Below are 22,622 nucleotides of genomic sequence, written 5' to 3' on the forward strand. Positions count from 1 at the left end.
AAGGCAAGAAGGTAAGAACAAAAAGTTATTATTATTCCCATTAGTATGGGTGTTCTACGCCAGCAAAGATGGATGACATCCTAACCTATTAGAGAACATTAAAAACAAACAAACAAACAAACAAAAAACATATGCCAAAAGCTAAGTGATCTTCCTAAAGCCTCAGCCATTGTTATAAAAATGAGAATGTGATTTGTTTTCCTCTTCACTGATCATGGCACATAACGTTAAATCAACAGTGTCCTCAGCTACCCCATTTCTTTGGTACTTTCTAGCTTGGTGTAAAACTTTGGTACTGCAGTTAACACATGGCTTCAGTCTACATTAAGCATACCTTGTCATTTAGCACTGCATGTCTACAACATTTTCCTCTGTAGTTTCTGACAGAGTCAAATCACATTAACTAATATCCTGAGCTAATATATTTTTAGGCCTAACACTGGATTTTATGACCTGTTTCACCCACTGGTACAGGACACAAGCAGTTACTTTATCCCATCATCTTGAATGGGAAGTGAGCTGACCTCAAAAACTGGGTCAGGACTGTGTAAGAGAGAGCAATGACTGAGTACTGAACAATGGCACATCCTGGAAGAGTATTATTCCAATTTACATTCCCAAAACATGGGTAACTTAGTCCTAAGAATGTCAGTTACATAATGTTACTATTAGTACTACCATATTTCCAAATTATATTGTAAATAGAGCATTTATCTGAATTGGGCAATTCCTGCTTCATTAATATTTTAATCAGAGTCAGTCTCAGAACAGTAATCTTTTAACTGTTCCTAGAAGCATTTGCTATAACTAAATCAATAGACATACATAAATATATAACTATAAAATACATTAGTGTAGTATTATATCTCATGAGATCCTAAGTGCCTCCAGTAATCAGATGATTCCCATATGTTCCATGTTTACTAGGCATCCAATTTAAGATCATGGGATTTGATTTATATGTGTATTTATTACTTGTCACTGCAAATGAAGTCAAGAGGAATCTGTGCTTTGAACATGAATCCACAACATCTTGACACATAATAAAAAGTTACTCAAAACATTTGTGAAACACTAAATAATATTTTCCACATAATGATCAAATGCAGAAAAAAATAACGAGTAAATTATCTGTTTAATGGCTAACCACAGCGTTGAAGGTGATAAACTGATACATTATCCAAAAAAAGAAAACTGAATATTGAATACAGTCACTCATCAAGTGACTGCAATCCATTCCTTATGCTCCACTAAGTAAAACAGATCTTACTGAAGTATTACTGAAAACTGAATAATTGAAAATGGTGTTAATTAATAAGAAATGCTGACAATTAGTTCTATGTGTGTGTATACAAAAACTAAACTATTTTTGTATATATATTTTTTGTTTTTGTTGGTTTTGTATATATTGCCTTATATATTATTTTATATTGTATATTATTGGTTATGTATATATTATATATATGTTATCATAATTCTCAGAGCATTAGAATTCATGACCATTTCCTACATTTATGAATTTCCCTATTAATCATTCATTTAAACCATTCATTTTGCAATGGGAAGGACCTACAGACTCTACAGAAGAAATTTCCAAATTATTTTCACTTCAATGGTAATACCACCAGAGATAAGGATCTTAAGTTTAACTTCTGATTTTCCTTTCCCCTGAGCAAATGATACAACACAAGGGAGAGTTAATATAATGCAAAATCCCTCTTCTCCAAATCTAAAATCCAAAAAGACAACAACTGAGTTTAAAGCAATTCAACGGCAAGGACAGTAAGAAGATGCCAAAACAAAGAAACCAGAGTACCTGAAGCATTCTTGCTGTGCAAACTTGGCTGACTGCCATGAGAAATGCCAGCAAAGCAAGCCCTTTCCAAAAACTTTAGTTACTTTTGGCTTTTAAAACACTCAGCCTTCAAGTTAAATTCTATACTTCTCTGATAGATTTTTATTTGACTAAAGCAACTTTATACATGAAAAATCTGGCAATCTTATGTAAATAAGATTAAAGGACCATATGTCCTAACGATACATCTGATGATTGCAAATATAGTCAAGTAAACAGAGGTTGTGGACCTTCAGACACTGTTACTCAAGGACTAACGTGCCTTTCAGATTTTGCCATAGGTAATAGGAAATGTAAGAGCAAACTTTCAATAAAACAAAAACTCATTTACTGCAAGGGATGCTTTATTGCAGGCATGTTGTGTTTAAATGGCCAGATGGCATCAGTGGCAAAAATGTCATCTCTACTTGCTTAGAACCTCTGTCCCGTGTAAGGCCTGGACATAACTGCTCATCATTTGGGACTTTCATATAGGGTTTTTTTTGTAATTCTCTTCAGGTAAAAGCAAACACAAAATGAAGAATTGGGGGTTCTACAGATTGACAGGAGGGGCTCTCTGCAGCTTTCTGGTTTTGTGCCATTGACTCTGTTGAAAGTTTTACTCCTAATTTTCTAAAGAACTGCTGGCTCTGACTCTGAGGTATGATAAATCTGTTTGGTTGAAAGCACAGCTTTCTAAGGTGAAATGTAGTTCTTACATAAGAGAGAGAATTTAATAGCTAACTGTTCCTGCAAGTGTACCTTTAAAAGGTAAATACTTCAATTGACCATAATCCAAGGCTTACTCCTTTTCACTCTCTAGCATGATTTTTATCTAGATCTTTAGCAAGCTGGTAGAAAATGTACCCTTTCTGAAACTGAATGAAAGATGTTATGAAGCAGAGCCCAGAATGCAGCAGAATGCAAAGACGTGCCAGTCAGCATCCCGGTGACCTACTTTTATTATAGCAATTCCAATTTTGAAGATATGTCGCTTTTTTTTTTCTTTTTTTTTTTTTTTTTAAAAAAAGCTGCACAATGAGGTGTCAGCAAACATGCTGCTTATCATTAAAGATTGTCATTCAATGACTGCAAATGCTTGTCTGTATGATTGACAATGTTAGTCACCAAGCTCCCACAGTAATGTGCAGTATCACTTTCCTAAAGGAATAAATACTGTTATGTTTCTACAATAGAAATATGTGGCACTGGGCAAGTTGCCCATCTACAGTAAAGATGTCTTTTTATGTATTATAAAGTTGTAGAAACTGGAGAGATGCATGTTTTCAGGAGGTCAATGAGACAGTTGCTTGGGGCTTTTTCTGTTTGTTACAGGCACATTTCAACAACTTATTCAGTGTCCCTCCAATGAAAAAGATCTACCTGATTCTTCATCTGACTTAATATAAAACATTTAATTCTTTATAGCTACTGATCTTTACGGCACAAGTCGAACAAGCAGAATATCATTACCCTTCCTTATAAATTCTCATGGACAAATTCCATGTCTTCAACTGTCTGTTCACACACACAAAAGTACCGAACCACAGAATTAAATCTGTATTTTCCTTTATTTTACTCAGCAAAAAAAAATCATGTTTACATTTGGAACAACTTGGTAATGGGTTTAATAACATGACCAAGAAGTTATTTACAAAACAAACTGAGAACAACTTTAGATGAAAACAAAATAGATAATATACTTTCTGGAGCATTGTGAAACTAGAACCTAAGCTGAAAGCACTGGTGAAGTGAGTGTTTCTAAATCTCTTTGGTGACTTTTTTGAGGATTGAAGATTAAGAAATTAAATGCCCTCAAAACAGAAAATATTTTCTGTTTCATTTACTGACAAGGAGTCAGTATGATTTTGTCAGTGATGAGGGCTACAAAACTAACCTTCATCAATTAGCAAGCAAACCAATAAAATAACTTTGAATAAGTTGCATAGCAGTGTATTATTAGGCATGTATTTTTACACTTAAGCCCAATATTAACTGTTTAGATAAATAAAGTTTAGAAAGCACAATGAAAAATGAACAATACTTACAACCATACCGTTTAGGGACACCCAGCAATCTGGTGGGAAATCCTGGAGCAATGGTACTAAAAACTGAAGACAACCATCCCAGTGGCAAAGCAGTAACATCATTCCAATCAGATTAAAGATTCTCACCACAGCACTGGCCAGATCATATGTCATGTGGAAAATCTGTAGACAAAAATTACAGATGATTGATGAGATGCAAATCAGAAATGCAAATTATTCATTTCTCATCAAAAGAAAGCATCATCATCCTGAAGTTCTAAGGAGGTAGAGAACTTTCAATAAATTCATGTCTGGGGGCACAGGGTTGTACTGACACACCTGACACTTGGCTACATGCCATGATTACATAAGCTGGTAAAAAGTGCTGGTGGTCAGTAGTCACCAACTGAAGTACTTTCTTAAAGCCCTCAACTTCCTTCAATTGAGCAAATGTCACACACACACATATAAATAAACAAATAATTAAATAAATGACAGAAAGCTTGCTAAAGGTAGTGAAACCAATGCATGTATGCTAATTGGGTGTCTAAATATTCACAAAGTTGTGGGAGATATAAATTCAATGACCCATTCAGAATAGCTTCACTTCCGCATTCCTTGTTTTCTTAAAACCAACACAATTTAACTGAAGAAGCTATATAAATAGTTTTACATCTGTTTGGATTTCTGCACTGTTAATACCAGTTTGACATGCAAAATGATATAGAAGTATCTCATTGCTCCTTATCATTGGCAATTTTTCTAAAATAATGAGAATCCTGAAACACCATAGTAGCCAAGGTTAGATCAAACTAATATTTGGATTTTTCCATTGTTGAAAAAAAAAAAATGCATCTGCATGGACTCTTACAGTAAAACTAATATATTTATATACACTTTTAAAAACAACACAGACATTTTGAAGTTTGTCATGGGCATGTTTGTTGTACAGGACTGGCATGAACAGCAACAATCTGTTGCCAAAGAGAATGGAGAAAAAACATTGTATTTAGCACTTTTCTTCTGTATTGCTTTTGAAGCACTTCCAAATTAGAAATACAGGCACAATTTTTACTTATTCCAGAAGTCAGTTAACTTAAGGTAAATATGATTTATTTCAATAAACATAAAATGTCACCATTCAGGTGTTCAGTTTAGAAGATGAAGAATGTTCTGTTGGTATTTCATGGAATTTTAAGTTGAAATGTTCACTTAACTATATACACAGACAAATGAAATCAGAGCCTGTAGTGCTAAAAACATCAGATTGCTAGAAGCAGACAGCCTGAACCATTGTATACGTGAAGAAAAGGCAGCAAAATAACCCAGGTATGTGAAGAGACATCACCAGCAACACTGATGGGCTGTACAAATTATTAGACATTATTATTGGATCAAATAATAAAACTGCAGATCAGCAGCAACACTGGCTGTTCCAGTTAAGCTTCCTGTCCATTTTTCACAATGTAAATGATCCTCTTATTTCACCGTCCCAGTCTCTCATCTCATTGATGACACAGCAATGCAACCCCAGGCACTGCAGTTTGAGATCAGCTTGTATAGTCATGACCCTCCTCTCTGTCTTTACAAACCAAGCATCATCAAAACTGAAACTCCAAAAGAATCCATGTATGCAAGAAGGAATTATTGTATCCTTCTGCATAGCTAAACTGAAAGCAGCAATTAAGTACCCATACTGCACATAAGTGCAAGTACAAATATGGAGAACATGTCAACGTTTTCAGTTAGGTAAGCATTTTCTGTTAGTGGGAGTTTGTCTTTTTTTTGAAAATGATTGCACATTTTTGCATCCCCAAATGCAAAACCTACATAGCAGAAACATAGATCAGGCATTAAATTTGTGTGCAAAACATTGTTTCAAGCTAGGACATTTTAAGAGAACATTTTCCAAACCCCAGCTCGATACACTTTGAAAACACATGCTTCTAGAATTATTTAAAATACTATGTCTTATCCAAACACCATTGAGTTACTGTCAAAATTGAGAAGATGAAACTGATATTTAGGAGAATATGTACATGTAAACGGGAATAAACAGAAAAGTGTTGCCATTACAAATTGATATTGTTTAGAAAAGTATTTATGTTACAGATATTTTAATAGCTACACTTTCAATAGCAAGATACTAATCAAGAGAGTAAGGTGGTGGGACTGAAGTAATTTTATTCAGAAGATATGAAACAAATAACAAGGAGTACTGCTGAGTTGGAACAGTAACTAACTATGAGTTTCTTTCAAGTTATACTATACTCACATGGTTATTTTATTAAATGTTAAAAGAGCAGATAAAGTCCTGATCACATGAAAAGTCACAAAAAGAGTTTTTTTCAGGCAAAGCAGGATTTCCCCTGATTTTTTTCTGAATATTTTTCTGCAAAACTCTAGAAGACCAGACAGAAATACTACGTATTTTCCACAGAGAGCATAACTTCACCAGCAATTTTCTGTTCCTCCAGAAAAAGGAAGTTATACTATCTGTACATTATGGCTGGGTGAAAATCAAAGGCCATCTCAGTTTCCCCTGTAGCATTCTCATAGTGCCTCAAGCTTCCCATTTAACTGTACTGAAAGAGGATACTGAGTGCTCTATAAAAATGGGTCACAACCAGAGCTAAGCTGAGCACAGACATCTTCATTTCTATGTTTAGTTAGAGAACTTTTTTGAAAACATGCACCCTAAGAGTTTGTGATAAGCAGGGAAAGATCTGGTTCTGTGAAACTGCTCAAAGTCCATGAAATAGTACTTGCACAAACTTAAAGACTCCTGCATCCTTCTCCTACCTCTGTAACTATTTGTAACTTGCCTAGGCTTAGGCAAGATGACAGATTGTGCAAGTATCCTGTGATCATAGCTGCATAAAAATGATCACTCTGTGTCTTGGATGAAGCCCAGTTTTTGGCATCAATTCAGATTGCAGAGATGGTATGATCTGTGAAGCGCTTATCTTGATATAGAATTTTCATTATTTTAAGGCATTTGTGCTAGTACATTTTTATTTCAAATTTTAGAAGCTTCACACCATTTAATTGGGTAATGTGTACTGAAAAAAAATAATATGCAGGTGAATGGATTTGTATATGTATTTATTCCAGAATTTCAGGGATCTTGCCTAGCTCTTATGGATATATTACTTCCTGCCTACCCTGTGAAACTGTGTGATGACTCAGTAAAGCTTCCCAAATGAGCCATTAGAATGAGGATACGGAAAGAAACAGTACAAAGGAAGACTAATATTCAAACCAAATAGCTGGAGCACAGAGTTCAATCTAAAGTGCCTTGATGAATCAGCGAGGTCTTCTGATGGGTTTGAGTTTTGCAAGGACTTTGCTATCTTGCAGTCTATGATTGACTAACTCATTTTTCCTTCAAAGTAAGCAGCATCTGCCTCTTTGTTATCAGAATGCCTTTGCAGTAATAATCACACACTGTAGGAACAATAACTTCTTGAAAATTACGTGAGAAACCACATCTAATACGGGAAATGTTTGTAGCAGTCAGCATCTGACACCAACACCTTCTAACACTTCCGACACCTTTTCACTCAAGAAATATCTCCTCTGCAGTTTAGCATGAAGATCAGTAAGTATTATTAAAAATGCAGGAACATGTTATGGATATTATCTGGATCGCTTAATGTGGTAACATGATATTAGCATTTCCATCATACCAACAATTAATTGTGGCATTTTATTGCTCATCTTTTGCTTATATAGCCCAACAGTTATTGCTTAGATAGTCTAATAGTTAGGGAGCCCATTCTAATAACTGTGATAATTCTGTATTACAGAGAAAAAAAATCCTAAATCCTAAGAAAAAAACCTTGTGTGTCTTGAAATAACCTTTTAATAGCTCTGTGTATTCTAATCAATCTTCAGTAAATAAAAGCTGTTTTCTTTTTTGGAAATAAAATTACCATGGAAATATGTGTTTGGTTAAATAAATAAATAAATAAATATTTTTATACCTAAAGCCTACACTGTAAGTAAGCAGTAACATTTGTTCATGGTAATGTATTGACATTTCTACATTTGAAGGGGGAGGGCTCTTTGTTAAATAATAGTTAAACTAACCTCTGGACTGAAGTGATATTTAATAATTAATGTTTTTCCATGAGGAACTGATCATGATACATGGAAACAATAAGTGGTAAGAAAGTCATATTTTTATCACATTTTCTTTTTGTAATTAAAAAGTACATTCATGACTTAATCCTTCCTAAAAGTCTTAGGAGATGTGTAAATGTGTGTTTTTTAAGAAAGAAACTGGAGCACAGAAAGCTAACACCACTTATTTGCCCATCTGCAGATCGTCCAGCAGGGCAGAAGAAGGACCTCAGATGGATTCAGCTTGGTTTCACAGCACAGGTGTGCTATACATCGCAGTCATATGTCTGTATGAATGGATGCCTTACTAAGACAATGTTCATAACAAATGTATTCAAACAGAAGCATTTAAAAGTTAGACTATTAAACACGTTACTCAAGTGTCTATATATCAGTAGTCTGGTTATCACTCAGCATTCACCATCCATAAACAAGCAGGACTTGCAGCTATAAAACACATTTGAAAATCTGATCACTTTGTTTAGACTTCTAAGTATGTACCTGAATATTCAGCATAACCACCAAGAGGTGCAAATTTTGCATAAAAGATTTCCAAAAAAGTGACTTTAGAGACATGAGATTACTGCAAAAGAGAAAAAAAAATCCTTAGAGGACTAATCTTTTCTATATTATTATTCCACATAACAGGAAATCAGGAAATACTTAATACATATCACTTCTTTTTGTTTACTACTCAGTTTAATTTCAGTTTCAGATTATACTTTTTATGTTTATTTTTTTTATTATTATTATTTTTTATTTCCGGTAATACTGTTACTGCTCATAATTTCCACACACTTCAAAAATATGCTTAATAATAAATTTTGGTTCACTTCTGAAAGCTCATAATTTCTTCCTATATTATTATTATAGCTTTTTCTCAATACCATGGAAACACAGAATTTTTCCCTAAAGAACTGACAGTGCCCCTGACAGTGGCTGAAATGTAACCAGAGATTAACTGGTTTTAATATTTTAGCAAAACTTTGCTCACAAAAAATAAGAAATTGCTCAAGAAGTTTGAGTTCATGTGTTTTATCTCAGCTTTTACTCACACTTTATTAATGAGTCTCTTGATTCCCATGTGTGAAGCAGGAAGCTGCCTATTCTTTCCTCACACTTATAATGGAGTGTATGCTTTAAATTGGTCTTGCTGACTCTGATTTCTGAGACTGAGACAAAAAAACTGTTCCAGTCTTACCAACACACTTGCTTAATAGTATTTGAGGGCTGTCATATTAAGTTAATAGTGCATACATAGTTTAACTAAATGAATAAAAAATCTGTTGAACTGCTGTCATGGAGTGCACTAAGTTATCTCTTCTGCCTTCTGGTAATTGGGATGTAATATTTCTTCAGGTGTGATTTTTAGTTCAACTTGATTTTTAGGTTCAGCTTACATAAAAATGGACTTATAAAAATTAACAGAATTTAACCACCACAGAAGGGGGAAAAAAAAATTCTTAGGATGTTCTGAAAAAAATATTAAAATCTTGTATCACTGAGTTGATCCAGATACTTCTTTTGCACCTCAAGCACTAGAAGTGCTTGTCATCATAAAGCTAGTTTGGGTTTAATCTTCAAATTCTGATTTGCATCATGCCTTGGGCTATATGAAACGACACTTGTACTAAGTGAGCTGTGTGGAGCCTGGAATATTTAACCACCACCATAGGGAGACTGAAATAGCTGCACATGTATGGCAATCACTGAAAGCAGACTGAAAGCAGCATTCAGCACAACAGTGGAAGTTCAGGCTAGACTGCAGGGCAAAATAGCAGTGATAAAAATGACAAGGGTTTTTTAGTTTCATTCTCTAGGTCAGTCCAAAATTATTAGGTTTATGCCTCAGAGCAGCAACTAAGCAGAGATTATGAACTGTAGGATCCAAATTTTCCTACCTGAGCTAAATTTTCACTTTTAAGACAGTGCACCTTTTGGTGCATCTCCATACACTTTAAACAGTGAAATCCAATTATGACTTTTTAGACATGTTATATTCAACAAATTGATTTCAAAAGACATTCTTTGTAAATATCATTTGGGACTCTATGTGCTTGATCAAACTCTGACTAAAGGCCATTTCTACACTCTATATGGAAAATATGTCTGCAAAAGTAGCTGTAAAGGCTCATTGATTGAAATGCTAGGCTATGCCCTTGGGGTTATGTTTCACACTCAACTGACTCTTGATGCTTGTGCTTAATTTTATAATAAATAATTCAACATTGATAATTCAGTAGTGGGGAAAGGTATATAGCACTATTTAGTCTAGTTGTATTTCTGACCTTAAACTGACAAATGCAAAGATCTAATTCTGCTTTACTTGGACCTGGAGGGAAAACACCAGTGATTTAATAAACAGAACTATTCTTATTCAAACATATACAGGAAAAAAAAAAAAAAAAAAAAAAGGAAAAAAAAAAAGAGAGAGAGAGAGAGAGAGAGCTGAGAATGGCCCATTTTATGTGACCTTTAAAAATTGTTATTTTCTATATGGGGTCAATCTAACATTAGGTTTTATAATAATGTTCCCATTTATTCCTCTTCAAGGCATGTACAAATGGCAGCCAGTTTCCATGGAGCAAAAAGAGCAGCACAACAATATAGAAATGTGACATTATGCTGAGTCCAGGTTAAACCTGAAAGGATTAACAAAACTGCTTTGCTAAAAGAAGAATTAGGCAAGTCTTGGAAAGGTCACATATAACCAGGAAACAAAATTTATTTACTCCATATAAATTCTGCAATACACATTTTCTACTGTAAATTTGACAATGCTATATTAATTTATTGCCTCTTATACAGAGGGCATAACTTCACTGTCAAAATGTGTATTTTTATTATCCTGTTGTGATTAATGTGTGCGGCCTATTCTGACATTAAAATAGAGAGGAATTTAGTTCTACAATGAAGAAAACATGCCAACACTGACAAATCTCAGGATCCTGAAACAGAAAAATATGGTGCTAATTTTCACTTTGTTTTTACACAGATGTGGCTCTCTTTCAGCAGTTATTCTGATGATATACATTGTTAGACTAAGCCTCTACTTAAGCCTCTATTAAGTGAATCACAGAATCATAGAATCATAGAATATCCCAAGTTGGAAGGGATCCATAATGATCATCAGTTCCAACTCCCGGCACCACACAGGTCTACCCAAAATTTTTAGACCATATGACTAAGTCCACAGTCCAGTCGCTTTGTAAATTCAGGCAGGCTTGGTGCAGTGACTACTTCACTGGGGAGCCTGTTCCGGTGCGCGACAACCCCCTCGATGAAGAACCTCTTCCTGATGTCTAGCCTGAACTTCCCCTGCCTCAGCTTAACACCATTCCCACAGGTTCCACCATTGGTGATTACGGAGAATAGATCACCTGCCTCTCCACTCCCCTTCGCGAGCAAGCTGTAGACTCTGATGAGGTCTCCCCTCAGCCTCCTCTTCTCCAGGCTGAACGGGCCAAGTGATCTCAGCTGGTCCTATGTCTTCCTCTTTAGGCCCTTCACCATCTTCATCACCCTCCTCTGGACACTTTCCAACAGTTAAATGTCCTTTTTGTACTGTGGTGCCCAGAACTGCACACAATACTTGAGGTGAGGCTGGACCAGCGCAGAGTAGAGCGGGACAATCACTTCCCTTCACTGACTAGCAATTCCTTGCTTGATGCACCCGGTTGGCCCACCTGGCTGCCAGGGCACACTGCAGGCTTGTATTTAACTTGCTGTCAACCACAACCCCCAGATGCCTCTCTGTGGGGCTGCTCTCCAGCATCTCATTGCCTAGTCTGTACGTATAGCCAGGGTTGTCCCATCTCAGGTGCAGGACCCAGCACCTGCCTTTGCTAAACTTCATGTGGTTTGTGATCACCCAGATCTCTAATCTTTCCAGATCTCTCTGCAAGGCCTTTCTATCCTCATCCAAGTCCACAACTCCTCCAAGTTTGGTGTCATTGGCAAATTTGCCCAAAACACCTTTTAGTCCTACATCCAAATCATTTATAAAAACATTGAAGAGAACTGGCCCTAAACTGGAGACTTGAAGGAACCCTAGTAGTGACCATCCGCCAGCCAGATGTGGCCCCATTTACCTTTGGGCCCTGTCCGTCAGCCAATTGCTCACCCATTGTATGATTTTTTTGTTAAGTTGTATGCTGGAAATTTTGTCCAGTAGGATCCTATGGGAAACTGTGTCAAAAGCTTTGCTGAAGTCCAAAAAGATCACATCAGCTAGTTTCTCTTGATATACCTTGTTAGACTAAGCCTCTACCTTCATTAAGTGAAGCAAAGCAGAAAAACAAAAGCAAAACATAACTACAATAATAAAAAATATCATCATAGCTGTGAGAAAGACACAAATATGCCATATTAACAGCTGTCTCCATTGCAAAACTTTGCTGAAGCTATTCTCCTTAAGTTATAGTACAAAATTGAGCGTGACTGTATGGCAAAAAATACTTGAACCATTCATGAGCGGAGATTGTGAGTTTTGCTGGCTTGAAGTATGGTTCAGTTTCTAGCATCAATTCAAGCATCAGCATTGCCTGACATTCAGCTCAAGCTTCTTGATGGGCAAAGTATTTCAAGTGACAGCACCACTGAACTCAAGCTCTATGAGTGGAGCTGAGCTAGAAGAAATGTTTCATGTATTATCTTTTATAATTATTCATATCTTACAAAGAAGGCAGCTGTAAGATACAGACAGTATCTAAATGGCTCAAAATGTTATTTATGATTTATCTTCCCAGCTGAGTAAGAGGTATTGTTTCTCATATTAATGTGCAGATGTACTCTGGTGTGAACCAGAGAAGAAAAGTAAGTTATTCACCATCAGCAGGACTCCCACAGCACTCAAAAGGGCAATGGAATGACCAACATGAATCCTAAAAATTATCACTGCCTGCAGCATTTCAAATATAAGGGAATGAAGTTAGGTACCTGATTCCATTTTTTGGAATTAATATGAGTTTCTGAAGCCTAAGATCTCTAGTTTTAATATGCTTACACAAGCTGTTGTCACCATTATTAAATGCGAAATTAAGCAACAAATATCAGGAATGTATTTTATAATGAAGTTTACCACAAAATGTGCCATAAATGCTGAAACAAATTTGGATACCCTTTGGATGAACCAGGATCGTCACAAAAAATTGCCATGTTCAATAAAATTGTTTTACACCATATTCGATTATTCAAGTCTCACAAATCCCAGACCCTTGTGATTTTGATTTCTGAAGTGTAACTTCAGAGCCAATCACATCCTACCCCCAATAAGCTGAAGTTTTTTCCTTTCAGGTATATATTTATAGTAGAGTTGTGGGATAGTGTGTCAGCTGGACTCACCATCAAAAAAGGTGGGACACAAACCAGACTCTCAGATTCACAGATTCAATAACAAAACAATGCACAAACTGCTTGCTGTCATCTCACTCAGGCTTCTTTCTTCTATCTGTTGAGCTACCTGAATATTAAAAACATCCCACTATATATCCATATATGGAGTCAGGTACATAAAGCATTTATAGGATCACGTGGTTTTAGGTTTGTCTGGGATAACAGGTAACAGAAGAAAGCCTTTACTGAAATTCAATAAAAATGAATAGGCACAAAGATGATAGACTGCAGAGGGTACTTATAAATACAAACAAAGTAACAGCATATCCCAGAATAGTATGGTTTTACAACTGACATTGTATAAATGGGACACCTGTAACCCACCTCTTTCAACCTCAGTATCATTCACTTTTTATAAAGGTTTTAGTTTTCAAGCTCTGTGCAAACAGGATGAAAACAGTTATCTTCTGAAAACAGGAGAAGCACCATTATCATAAACCCAAAAAGGATCTATTTCAGATTAAAGGGGATGGTTCACTGAAGTTTCTAAATCATGATTTCTTTTTACATGATGCTTACTCCTTAAACCACACTGCTGCATTTCTGAGCTTCTAACTAATTCTCTTAATTATAATAATACATCATAATGATCCAATAGCAAACAACTGAAATAATGAGGAATATTTCTCCTGAGGATTTTTAGTTGGTGTCTCACTGAAGCTATTGAGGTTAATCTTCCAAACATGGAAATAATGGGCAAGGAATTGAAAATAAAAGCTGTTATGTTAAATTTCTTGTGCCATAAGAGTTCTGAAACCAATTTGATTCAGAATGCTCCATTTTAATAGCAGGAAATACATCCATTTAAAAAAGACCCTGAATGTTGTTTTATGAGGCACAACTGTCACATTTTAATGTTGATATATTTGGGTTATTAAGATTAAATATAACCCGTGAATAAAATATTTGAAAATCCATAATGTATTAGAAGTTTTTTTTTTTTTTTATAGTAACCTAGAAGGCCAAACCTTTATTATTATTCATAATAATAATAATAACAACAACAAAAAGACTAGTAATATTTAGAATTTTCAGTATAATAAACACAGAAGATTAGTGCATGATACTTTGCAAAAATCAGAACTCTTCAACAGATAGATGCTTAAAACCCGAAACAGAGAAAATCCATTTATTCCTTTGAAAATTTTGGTAATCTTGCTAAAAGCAAACATGATTAAACCACTCATACATCATACTCACACACATGCACACACGAAAATCTAAAGAATAACATCTAAAGATATAGATATGAATAAATAATTATTCTAATATCAGTGAATTAACTTCTGAGTCAATGTTTCACAATATTGATTAATCGTCTTAAAATTATGTGGTTAATTGAACTGCATTGTAAAAAAAAAAAAAATTAATCCAGGAAGTGCAAATAAAGCCTGCAGTTACAATCACAAGTCACACAGAAGTTACTCAAAATCACATAGAGGACCTCTTTTGCAGTTTTAAAGGTTAAATAAAAATATTAATTAAAAAAGAAAAATAAAAAAAAAAATAAAAAAAAAAAATACTAATGCCTGAGGAAGTAGAAAGAGCAAACCAAACATACCAAAATCGTAGTCTTTACAATCATCTCAAAATTTGCCAGTAGAAATTAAGAACTCAGTTGCTTGTTAGAAACTTCAGGTTGTCAGAAGTATATCACCAGTTTAAACAAATTAGTTTGAAGATTTGCATACAATATACTCTTGTGTAAAATATCTTGTTTACCTGTTTTAGTACACTTTACTACCTTGATAAGAAATTTCAGATGCTAAATTATTCTATTTTCATAACTGTGTTCAACTTTAATAAATACATGACTGTTATTATTAAGAAAAGTGAATCTATACAACCGTATCCGAAAACATAATTTGCACTCAGGTCTGAATACTCAAAATACTCAAAAGTCTCAAGTCTACTTAAAAAAAAAAAAAAAAAAAAAAAAAAGGGAGAGAGAGAGAGAGACAAAAAATGCATACAAATATGACCAGAAAAGAGGAACTACTGTAAGAAGAAAGAAGCACAATTTATGGTCCTGTTGGGCTTCTTTGATTTTTGCCTATTTCCAAAAACAATACGTACTTCTGATAATAATTCTGATAAATAATGCGTACTTCTGATGTGTAAACTTGTTCAGGATTTAATGCACAATCATCTCAGACTTCATGTTTTACTGCTGTCAGTTATAATGATGAAGAGCTGAAATGTGGTCTTCACACCCTGATTGATTTTTTCAAATTATTTTTTCAGTTTACAGTTACTAATATACATTTCTAATGTATACCTCTCTATCTTCAGTTTGTCATACAAATAATGAAACAAGGCAGATTGCCTTATAAATGGCACAAGATATCAGCCTATACTGAAACATACGCTAAATGTTAGTAATACAACTGGAACAATCACTTACTGAACATCAGCAGCAGCACACCATAAACCACAGTGATGGGATGAGCCTGTTGAGGATTCCACTGACAACTCACCACTCACCATCTCCCTGGCAGGGTTGGCTTTAGCCTTGCAATCACCACCTTAGGTTTATGACGGCTGCGGGTGCACTGTGATGGCTCTCACTTCCAGGCATGGATCTGTACTTGTCTTTCTTGGTTGACCTAGCTACTAACAGTGGCTTCCTGCTGTTTTCTAGCTGATCTGATGAAGACCAAAACGTAGGCTTTACTGCAGAATATTTTGCCCCATTTTCAGTACACAATCCCCCACTAGGCCACCATAGGATGCCTAAGGTTCCCTGCTGCAGCTCATTGAAATCACGGTCTCTCCAGCTGTTGACTGTCAGCCATAAGAGTCTTGAGATGAACGTTTAATCTTTGTACTCATATTTTCTAAGGCTACTGAGTCCTTAGACATATGTTGGGCACAAAACAAGCAAACACATTCTACATGTTTACTGCTAATTCTAGCTATGTCTTCCACTCATTTATGGGTATGCCTTCCATTGGACATTCATGGTTGTGGTAGACAACATACCTCCTCATTCATCCCAGATATACCTCTGTTCTCTTATGTATTTTGATTTTGTATATCAACATGTCTGAAAGCTATCGCTATTGCCAGCACTCCTGCAGAACATTATTCAGTCCATCCTTCACTCAGCACCAGGAAAAACCTGTGCACTCATTCTTTGCAATCTTGGATATTTTACTGACAGAGATTTGTCTGCCAGTTTGCCTGCAGCCTTTTGCTACTGATGGAAATGTATGTTAAAAAAACTCAGCTGTGTCTTCCCCACAGAGATATACCATGTGGTGTTCTGCAAAGGGCCTTCAATGTTTGGCCACCAGCAGTGAGCCTTCTTGGGGTATGTCCTACTCTCTCAATATGTTGCTGAAGACTCAGTAACTTAGGTTGCCGTCACATAGATGACCTGTGATTCTTATTATGATGTCTTAAGTCTTATTATCTACAACAGGAAAAGTGATGGAATTTTGTCTGCGAATTGTACTTCACATAGCCTTTTAATGACTAAACCCAACTCCACATTGTACGTGGTTAAATTATATTAGGCAAATAAAGCACTTCTGCAGCATGTTAAGTAGAGCAGGCTGGTGCTAGCACTACCTCTTCCTTGGTATCATAGACTACAATTTAATGCTGTGGTCAGCAGCTTGGTTTTCTTCTCTGTACTGTATAATGATAAACCTTGCTCTTTCCAAGATGTAAAACATGGACTCATCATTACCGGCCTAATAATTTCTTCTTTTCAGTTCTCCTTCTTTTTCTCTCCTCTCCTCTCCTCTCCTCTCCTCTCCTCTCCTCTCCTCTCCTCTCCTCTCCTCTCCTCTCCTCTCCTCTCCTCTCCTCTCCTCTCCTCTCCTCTCCTCTCCTCTCCTCTCCTCTCCTCTCCTCGAGTCTCCTCTCCTCGAGTCTCCTCTCCTCGAGTCTCCTCGAGTCTCCTCTCCTCGAGTCTCCTCTCCTCTCCTCGAGTCTCCTCTCCTCGAGTCTCCTCTCCTCTCCTCTCGAGTCTCCTCTCCTCGAGTCTCCTCTCCTCGAGTCTCCTCGAGTCTCCTCGAGTCTCCTCTCCTCGAGTCTCCTCTCCTCAAGTCTCCTCTCGTCTCCTCTCGTCTCCTCTCGTCTCCTCTCCTCGAGTCTCCTCGAGTCTCCTCTCCTCTCGTCTCCTCGAGTCTCCTCGAGTCTCCTCTCCTCAAGTCTCCTCTCCTCGAGTCTCCTCGAGTCTCCTCTCCTCGAGTCTCCTCTCCTCGAGTCTCCTCTCCTCTCCTCGAGTCTCCTCTCCTCGAGTCTCCTCTCCTCGAGTCTCCTCGAGTCTCCTCTCCTCTCCTCGAGTCTCCTCTCCTCAAGTCTCCTCTCCTCTCCTCTCCTCGAGTCTCCTCTCCTTGAGTCTCCTCTCCTCGAGTCTCCTCGAGTCTCCTCTCCTCGAGTCTCCTCTCCTCGAGTCTCCTCGAGTCTCCTCTCCTTGAGTCTCCTCTCATCTCCTTTCCTTGAGTCTCCTCTCCTCAAGTCTCCTCGAGTCTCGTCTCCATGAGTCTCCTCTCCTCAAGTCTCCTCGATTCTCCTTTCCTCGAGTCTCCTCTCCTCGAGTCTCCACTCCTCAAGTCTCTTCTTTCACCTTGAGGATGTTCAGTATTGTACTGAGACCAAGCACACAGCCTTACTGTGCAACACTGAGCAATACTTGTGTTTGTCAATTTCAAAAAGCAAAACCATATTTTGTTTCTTATTTTCTAAGAACAGGCCACATTTGCCTGTTAGCTTCTGATTGATATAGTATACCGTAGCCCCTATGCAGCCATTTTCCATTCCCATTTTTCTTCCTTGTCTGTCTGCTGACAATGAAGCTGACTCCCTGGAGCAGCTGGAATCAGACTGGATATTGACCTAAAGCATAGCTCAGAGATGACAGCTAAATGACAAGCAGACACTGAAGAGGGTTCAAAACAAAGCAAAAGTTGTGCCTAAGAACTTGAGGCAAACATACTCTTCTTCACTGAAAGTCCCAGTTATCCCATGTAGCCCTTTTTTTTTTTTTCTTAAAATTCTTTTATTTATTCTTCTTTCAACAGCAGGATAATTTGCGGAAATTTCCTCTGGGACATTTAATAGCTTTAGTTTCCATTCCCTTTACATTGCTGTTAAAAGATGGAGATTATACGTGTTGCTGTTTCAGTGCTTTCCTATACAACACAGGTTACAATCTATTGCTTTCACTGTCAGTCTGTTTCTAACTCACCCATACTTTGTACAGTTATAACTACATCTCCCCTTCTGCTTTTCATATTTAGAATTTAAAACAAGAAAAAGCTGCTAAAGCAGGATCATGTAAAGTTTCTTAAGAAGAAAAATGTATCCTTACTTTCTCTGCATGGATTTATAAGCAATCCCAAACTGATGGTGAGATTCTCACTCCCTTCCATTTTTAAAGGCGAATTCTTCTGTGACTAAATGTCTGGAGGAAAATAATTTACTTTCAGCAAGAAAACCAAATTTTCCCTCTGTTTTTTTGTGCTTTCTTATTCTTGTTCCTCAGAGTATCCCCACAGTACATTTTCAGTCCACTCCAAATGTTCTTATTTTTCTATACCCTGTCCCTGTGCCATAACCTCTCTATACTTTTTTTTTTTTTTTAATATGCTCCCACAGAAGACATAAACATTACATCCTAAAAAACATCCAGAAAAGGTTTTCAAAATTAGAGAAGGCAACTCTGCCCATCCTTCATCAGAATGATTGCATCCAATGGCTGACATTAAAAGGTCAGTATTTCATATCAATTACCATATCACGGCAATACTGCCAACACCAAGTAAATATAATTGTGATTTAGGAAACCCCATAAACCTTGAGAATAATTTAAAAGTATGCTTTGGGTAGTTCATGTTTGCATGACTATCAAAATTCTCTCAGAAATTGGTGGAAGGCTAAAATTAAATATAAGAAAAGAAAACAGTAATAAATTTGAGATGTTTACAAGTTCCCACAACTCCAGGAACTGAGACTCAGGGAGAAAAGCCTGTAAGGCTATTTAATATATTAAAGATATGTAATATTGTAAGGCTATTTAATAGGCTATTGTAAGGCTATTTAATATTGTAAGGCCTACAATAAAGTTGGAAGAGTTTGCAAAATTTGCAACGGCATTTAAATCATCCCACTTTTACTACCTCAGTCCTAAATTACAGAAATTCTTTGTTTCCAGAGGGCAAAATCCTGGAAATATTTATCCTGTGTGCTCTCAGAGCTGTAATTCGCATCCCTGGGACAGTGCTGTGATGGAGGCTGAGTAGCAAGAACAGCATTTACGCAATTGCAGAGTGACAGTGAAACAGAGAGCTATTTTTATCATTGAGTTTGGCAGAAATGGCTAACCACTAGGTGCTTCAAACATTTCAAAAACCCTAGAGCTGGGGGTCTGCATGTGCGTGGGACCACTAGAATAAGAGAACAGGGCAAAAGAAAAGAGAGGGGAAGCTGTGGATTTACAGAGCTGAGAAAACTCTTTGCCAACCAAGTTCTTGTCCTGCAGAGACAGACTTTGAGAAATACAAACAGGCTGCAGAGAGTTTTCTGAAATACTGCTGGATGTGTAGTAGCACTTACTCTATAAGGCATTATTCCCTGAAGGACAGTTTTGAAATTACTCTGGACAATTTATCACCTACCCAAATGACCCTGTCACTTGGCTAGTCCATCAGCCTGGAACTTTAATATTCACAGACCCCAAAAAAGCAATAAACACCTGCCTTTTTTCAATAAATCAACCTGCCAAATATATTTTTTTTCTTTCTTCCTATAAGCATTCCCTGTTTGATGCCCAGAACAAATACTCATCAATCCTGGGTCACCCACGTGTTTTCTAGATATTAAAATGTCATGATGTTCACTGCTAAATAGAAAAGTAAAAAAAAAAAAAAAAAAAAAAAAAAAGAAAACATCATGATCATCATGATCATTCTGGGAAAACCTTTATGGTTTGACTGCTACCATCTGATTTCTATTTCAGGAATAAACACATTAAAAATAAATGAAGAGGTTGTCTTACTTTTTTAACAGACCTCCTGTGATATACTCAGACTGTTCTCTGCACATTACAATTAAGACCTCCACTTACTCTGCTCAGTCACATACCCATACAAGACTAATTGCAGAACTGCTTGCTGTTGAGAAGCAGGAGGCAGGACCACCACAGCACTTGCTGACTCTCTGGGGGCAGAGGAGCTGCGCAGCAGGCAGAGCGTCTCTATGGGGGCTGCTATACCTTGTCCAGTGCATTCAGCACAAGGAGGTAGCACATTTAATGCTCATCCATCCCCTTTACTCCTGTATGGAGCAGTGGTGTCATGGTGTCATGACAGTTATATGGAGAACTGAATGAGGTCTGAACTGAATGAGGTCTGAACTGAATGAGAAAATGGAGGCAAGTGTTATTTATATGAAAGACCATAAATAATTATTTTTTTTATTATTTTGTTTTTCCCCAGGAACCAAAGAATTCATTCCATCAGGCTAACTGTAAAATGAATGTTAGCTCTGGAAGTCAAAACAAAATAATTAACCAGCTAAATGCATCATTATTCTCAAAAGATGAAAAAGGATTTGTAATCATAGACTAAAAATCACAATCAGATCTCTGCAACATCTTCCCTTCAAATTTTTAGTTTTTTCTTTCAATTTATTTGTCTTCTTTTTACACTTCAGTGATTATTGATTCTTCCTTTCAGAGGAAGCACTATTATAAAATAATTATCTGCTCTCTCAGTATTTCCCTGCCAGATACAAGCAAAATGATACTCCATTAGTGTACAGTTAGATCTCTTCTCTTCATTCAAGCATAATCATTAAAATGGGAGAAGAGTGTACAATTTGTTTTCTGATGATATAACATACCGACATGTTTGTGATATCATATATCATATGGAGATAGATATATAGAGAGAGAGACATATATATGTATATATAGATATACATAATTATATACAGGTGAGTTATGACAGTGATGTTTGCCAGAACTAACACCACAGTTTTTACACACCCCTTATGCTCTTCAGCAAAGCCCCATCTTCTACCTTTATCACAATCTCACTATCAAAGTTTCACTATCAAAGCACCATTTCTATGTACAAAGGCAGTACTGATTCCATGCACGAATAAAATTCTTTCCACCCACGCTGCTTTTTCTTCACTTTCAAAAAGTCTTTTACAGAAGAATATACAGAGCTCCTTCGGAGGATGTATATACCTCCATGTCTCCTAGAGAAATCCTTGGATCCTAGAGTTTGATACTGCCTTCAGTGGATCCCAGGCTTACTGTATTTTCCCTGTCCTCTCATGGCTGAATTAAATTAAGTGTCTGTTAGTATATCCCAGCCATTAGAGGAGAAAGGATTTGGGAGGGATGAATCTGACAGACAGCCAAAGGGGAGAGACAACTCTATGGTAAAGATGCCAGAAAGTATCCAGACAGGCAGCAGAAACGTAAGAGCTGTAGTTCATATGGATTTTAATTTATTAGTATCATTTGCCGTTTTATCACATCACACACTTTATTTATGTCTGAAATGGAAAAAAAAAAAAAAAAAAAAAAAAAAAACAAACAGAAAAACACATTTCCTCATATATCTTCTACATCAAAATAACAGTTAAGTTCAAGTTTTATTTCTGTGTCTCTGTTCCTGGCACGCAACACACACCTCTTTGTTACCACCAGGCAGCAACACTATACCAATCTGTATTGGATGTTCATCTTGCATTTATTGTATCGGTGACAGTAAAATTGACCATGCCAGGGAACGTGTCCTTTCTTGAAAACTAAGCTAGGGACATAGTAGATTTTTCAACCTTTGCAGTTTACATAGGATTAACAGGGAGACTTAATTTTATCTAAACAGTTAAAGATTATCATCATGTGGGTATTTATTACTCCTGTGACCTTACATGATGGCCTAAGAGAAAACATGCAGATATTGTTTCATATATGCTGTGCACTTAGACACTGTTTAGAAGGAAAATGAGAGGAAAGGGACACTGCTGTCAGTTAAATTTGTGGATACACATCAAGAGTTTAAAGACTAAAATGCTGAGTACTGAAAGGCAGTATAGAGAACACACACAATCCCATTACAAAGTTAGTTTTCTTGTATTTTTATTACTTGTTTTACACCAGTTTAAAAAAAAAAAAAAAGTATAGAAACTGCCCTGCTAAGCAAGTTGCAACAACTCCTAGACCTAGCTGATTAAAGATTCAGAAAAAATACCATGAAGCTTAATGCATAAAA

General features: G+C 36.5%; 1 protein-coding gene across 1 annotated transcript in view; it reads right to left on the reverse strand.

The window, feature by feature from the left end:
- HCN1 (hyperpolarization activated cyclic nucleotide gated potassium channel 1) overlaps positions 1 to 22,622 on the reverse strand; it is a 206,428-nt gene that overhangs the window by 91,440 nt on the left and 92,366 nt on the right. Inside the window, exon 3 of the mRNA XM_032206396.1 lies at positions 3,883 to 4,044. Coding sequence (XP_032062287.1) covers positions 3,883 to 4,044 — 162 coding nt within the window. The remainder of the gene's footprint in view (positions 1 to 3,882; positions 4,045 to 22,622) is intronic.

Source organism: Aythya fuligula, chromosome Z, assembly GCF_009819795.1.
Source record: "Aythya fuligula isolate bAytFul2 chromosome Z, bAytFul2.pri, whole genome shotgun sequence".
NCBI classification, from domain to species: Eukaryota; Metazoa; Chordata; class Aves; order Anseriformes; family Anatidae; genus Aythya; species Aythya fuligula.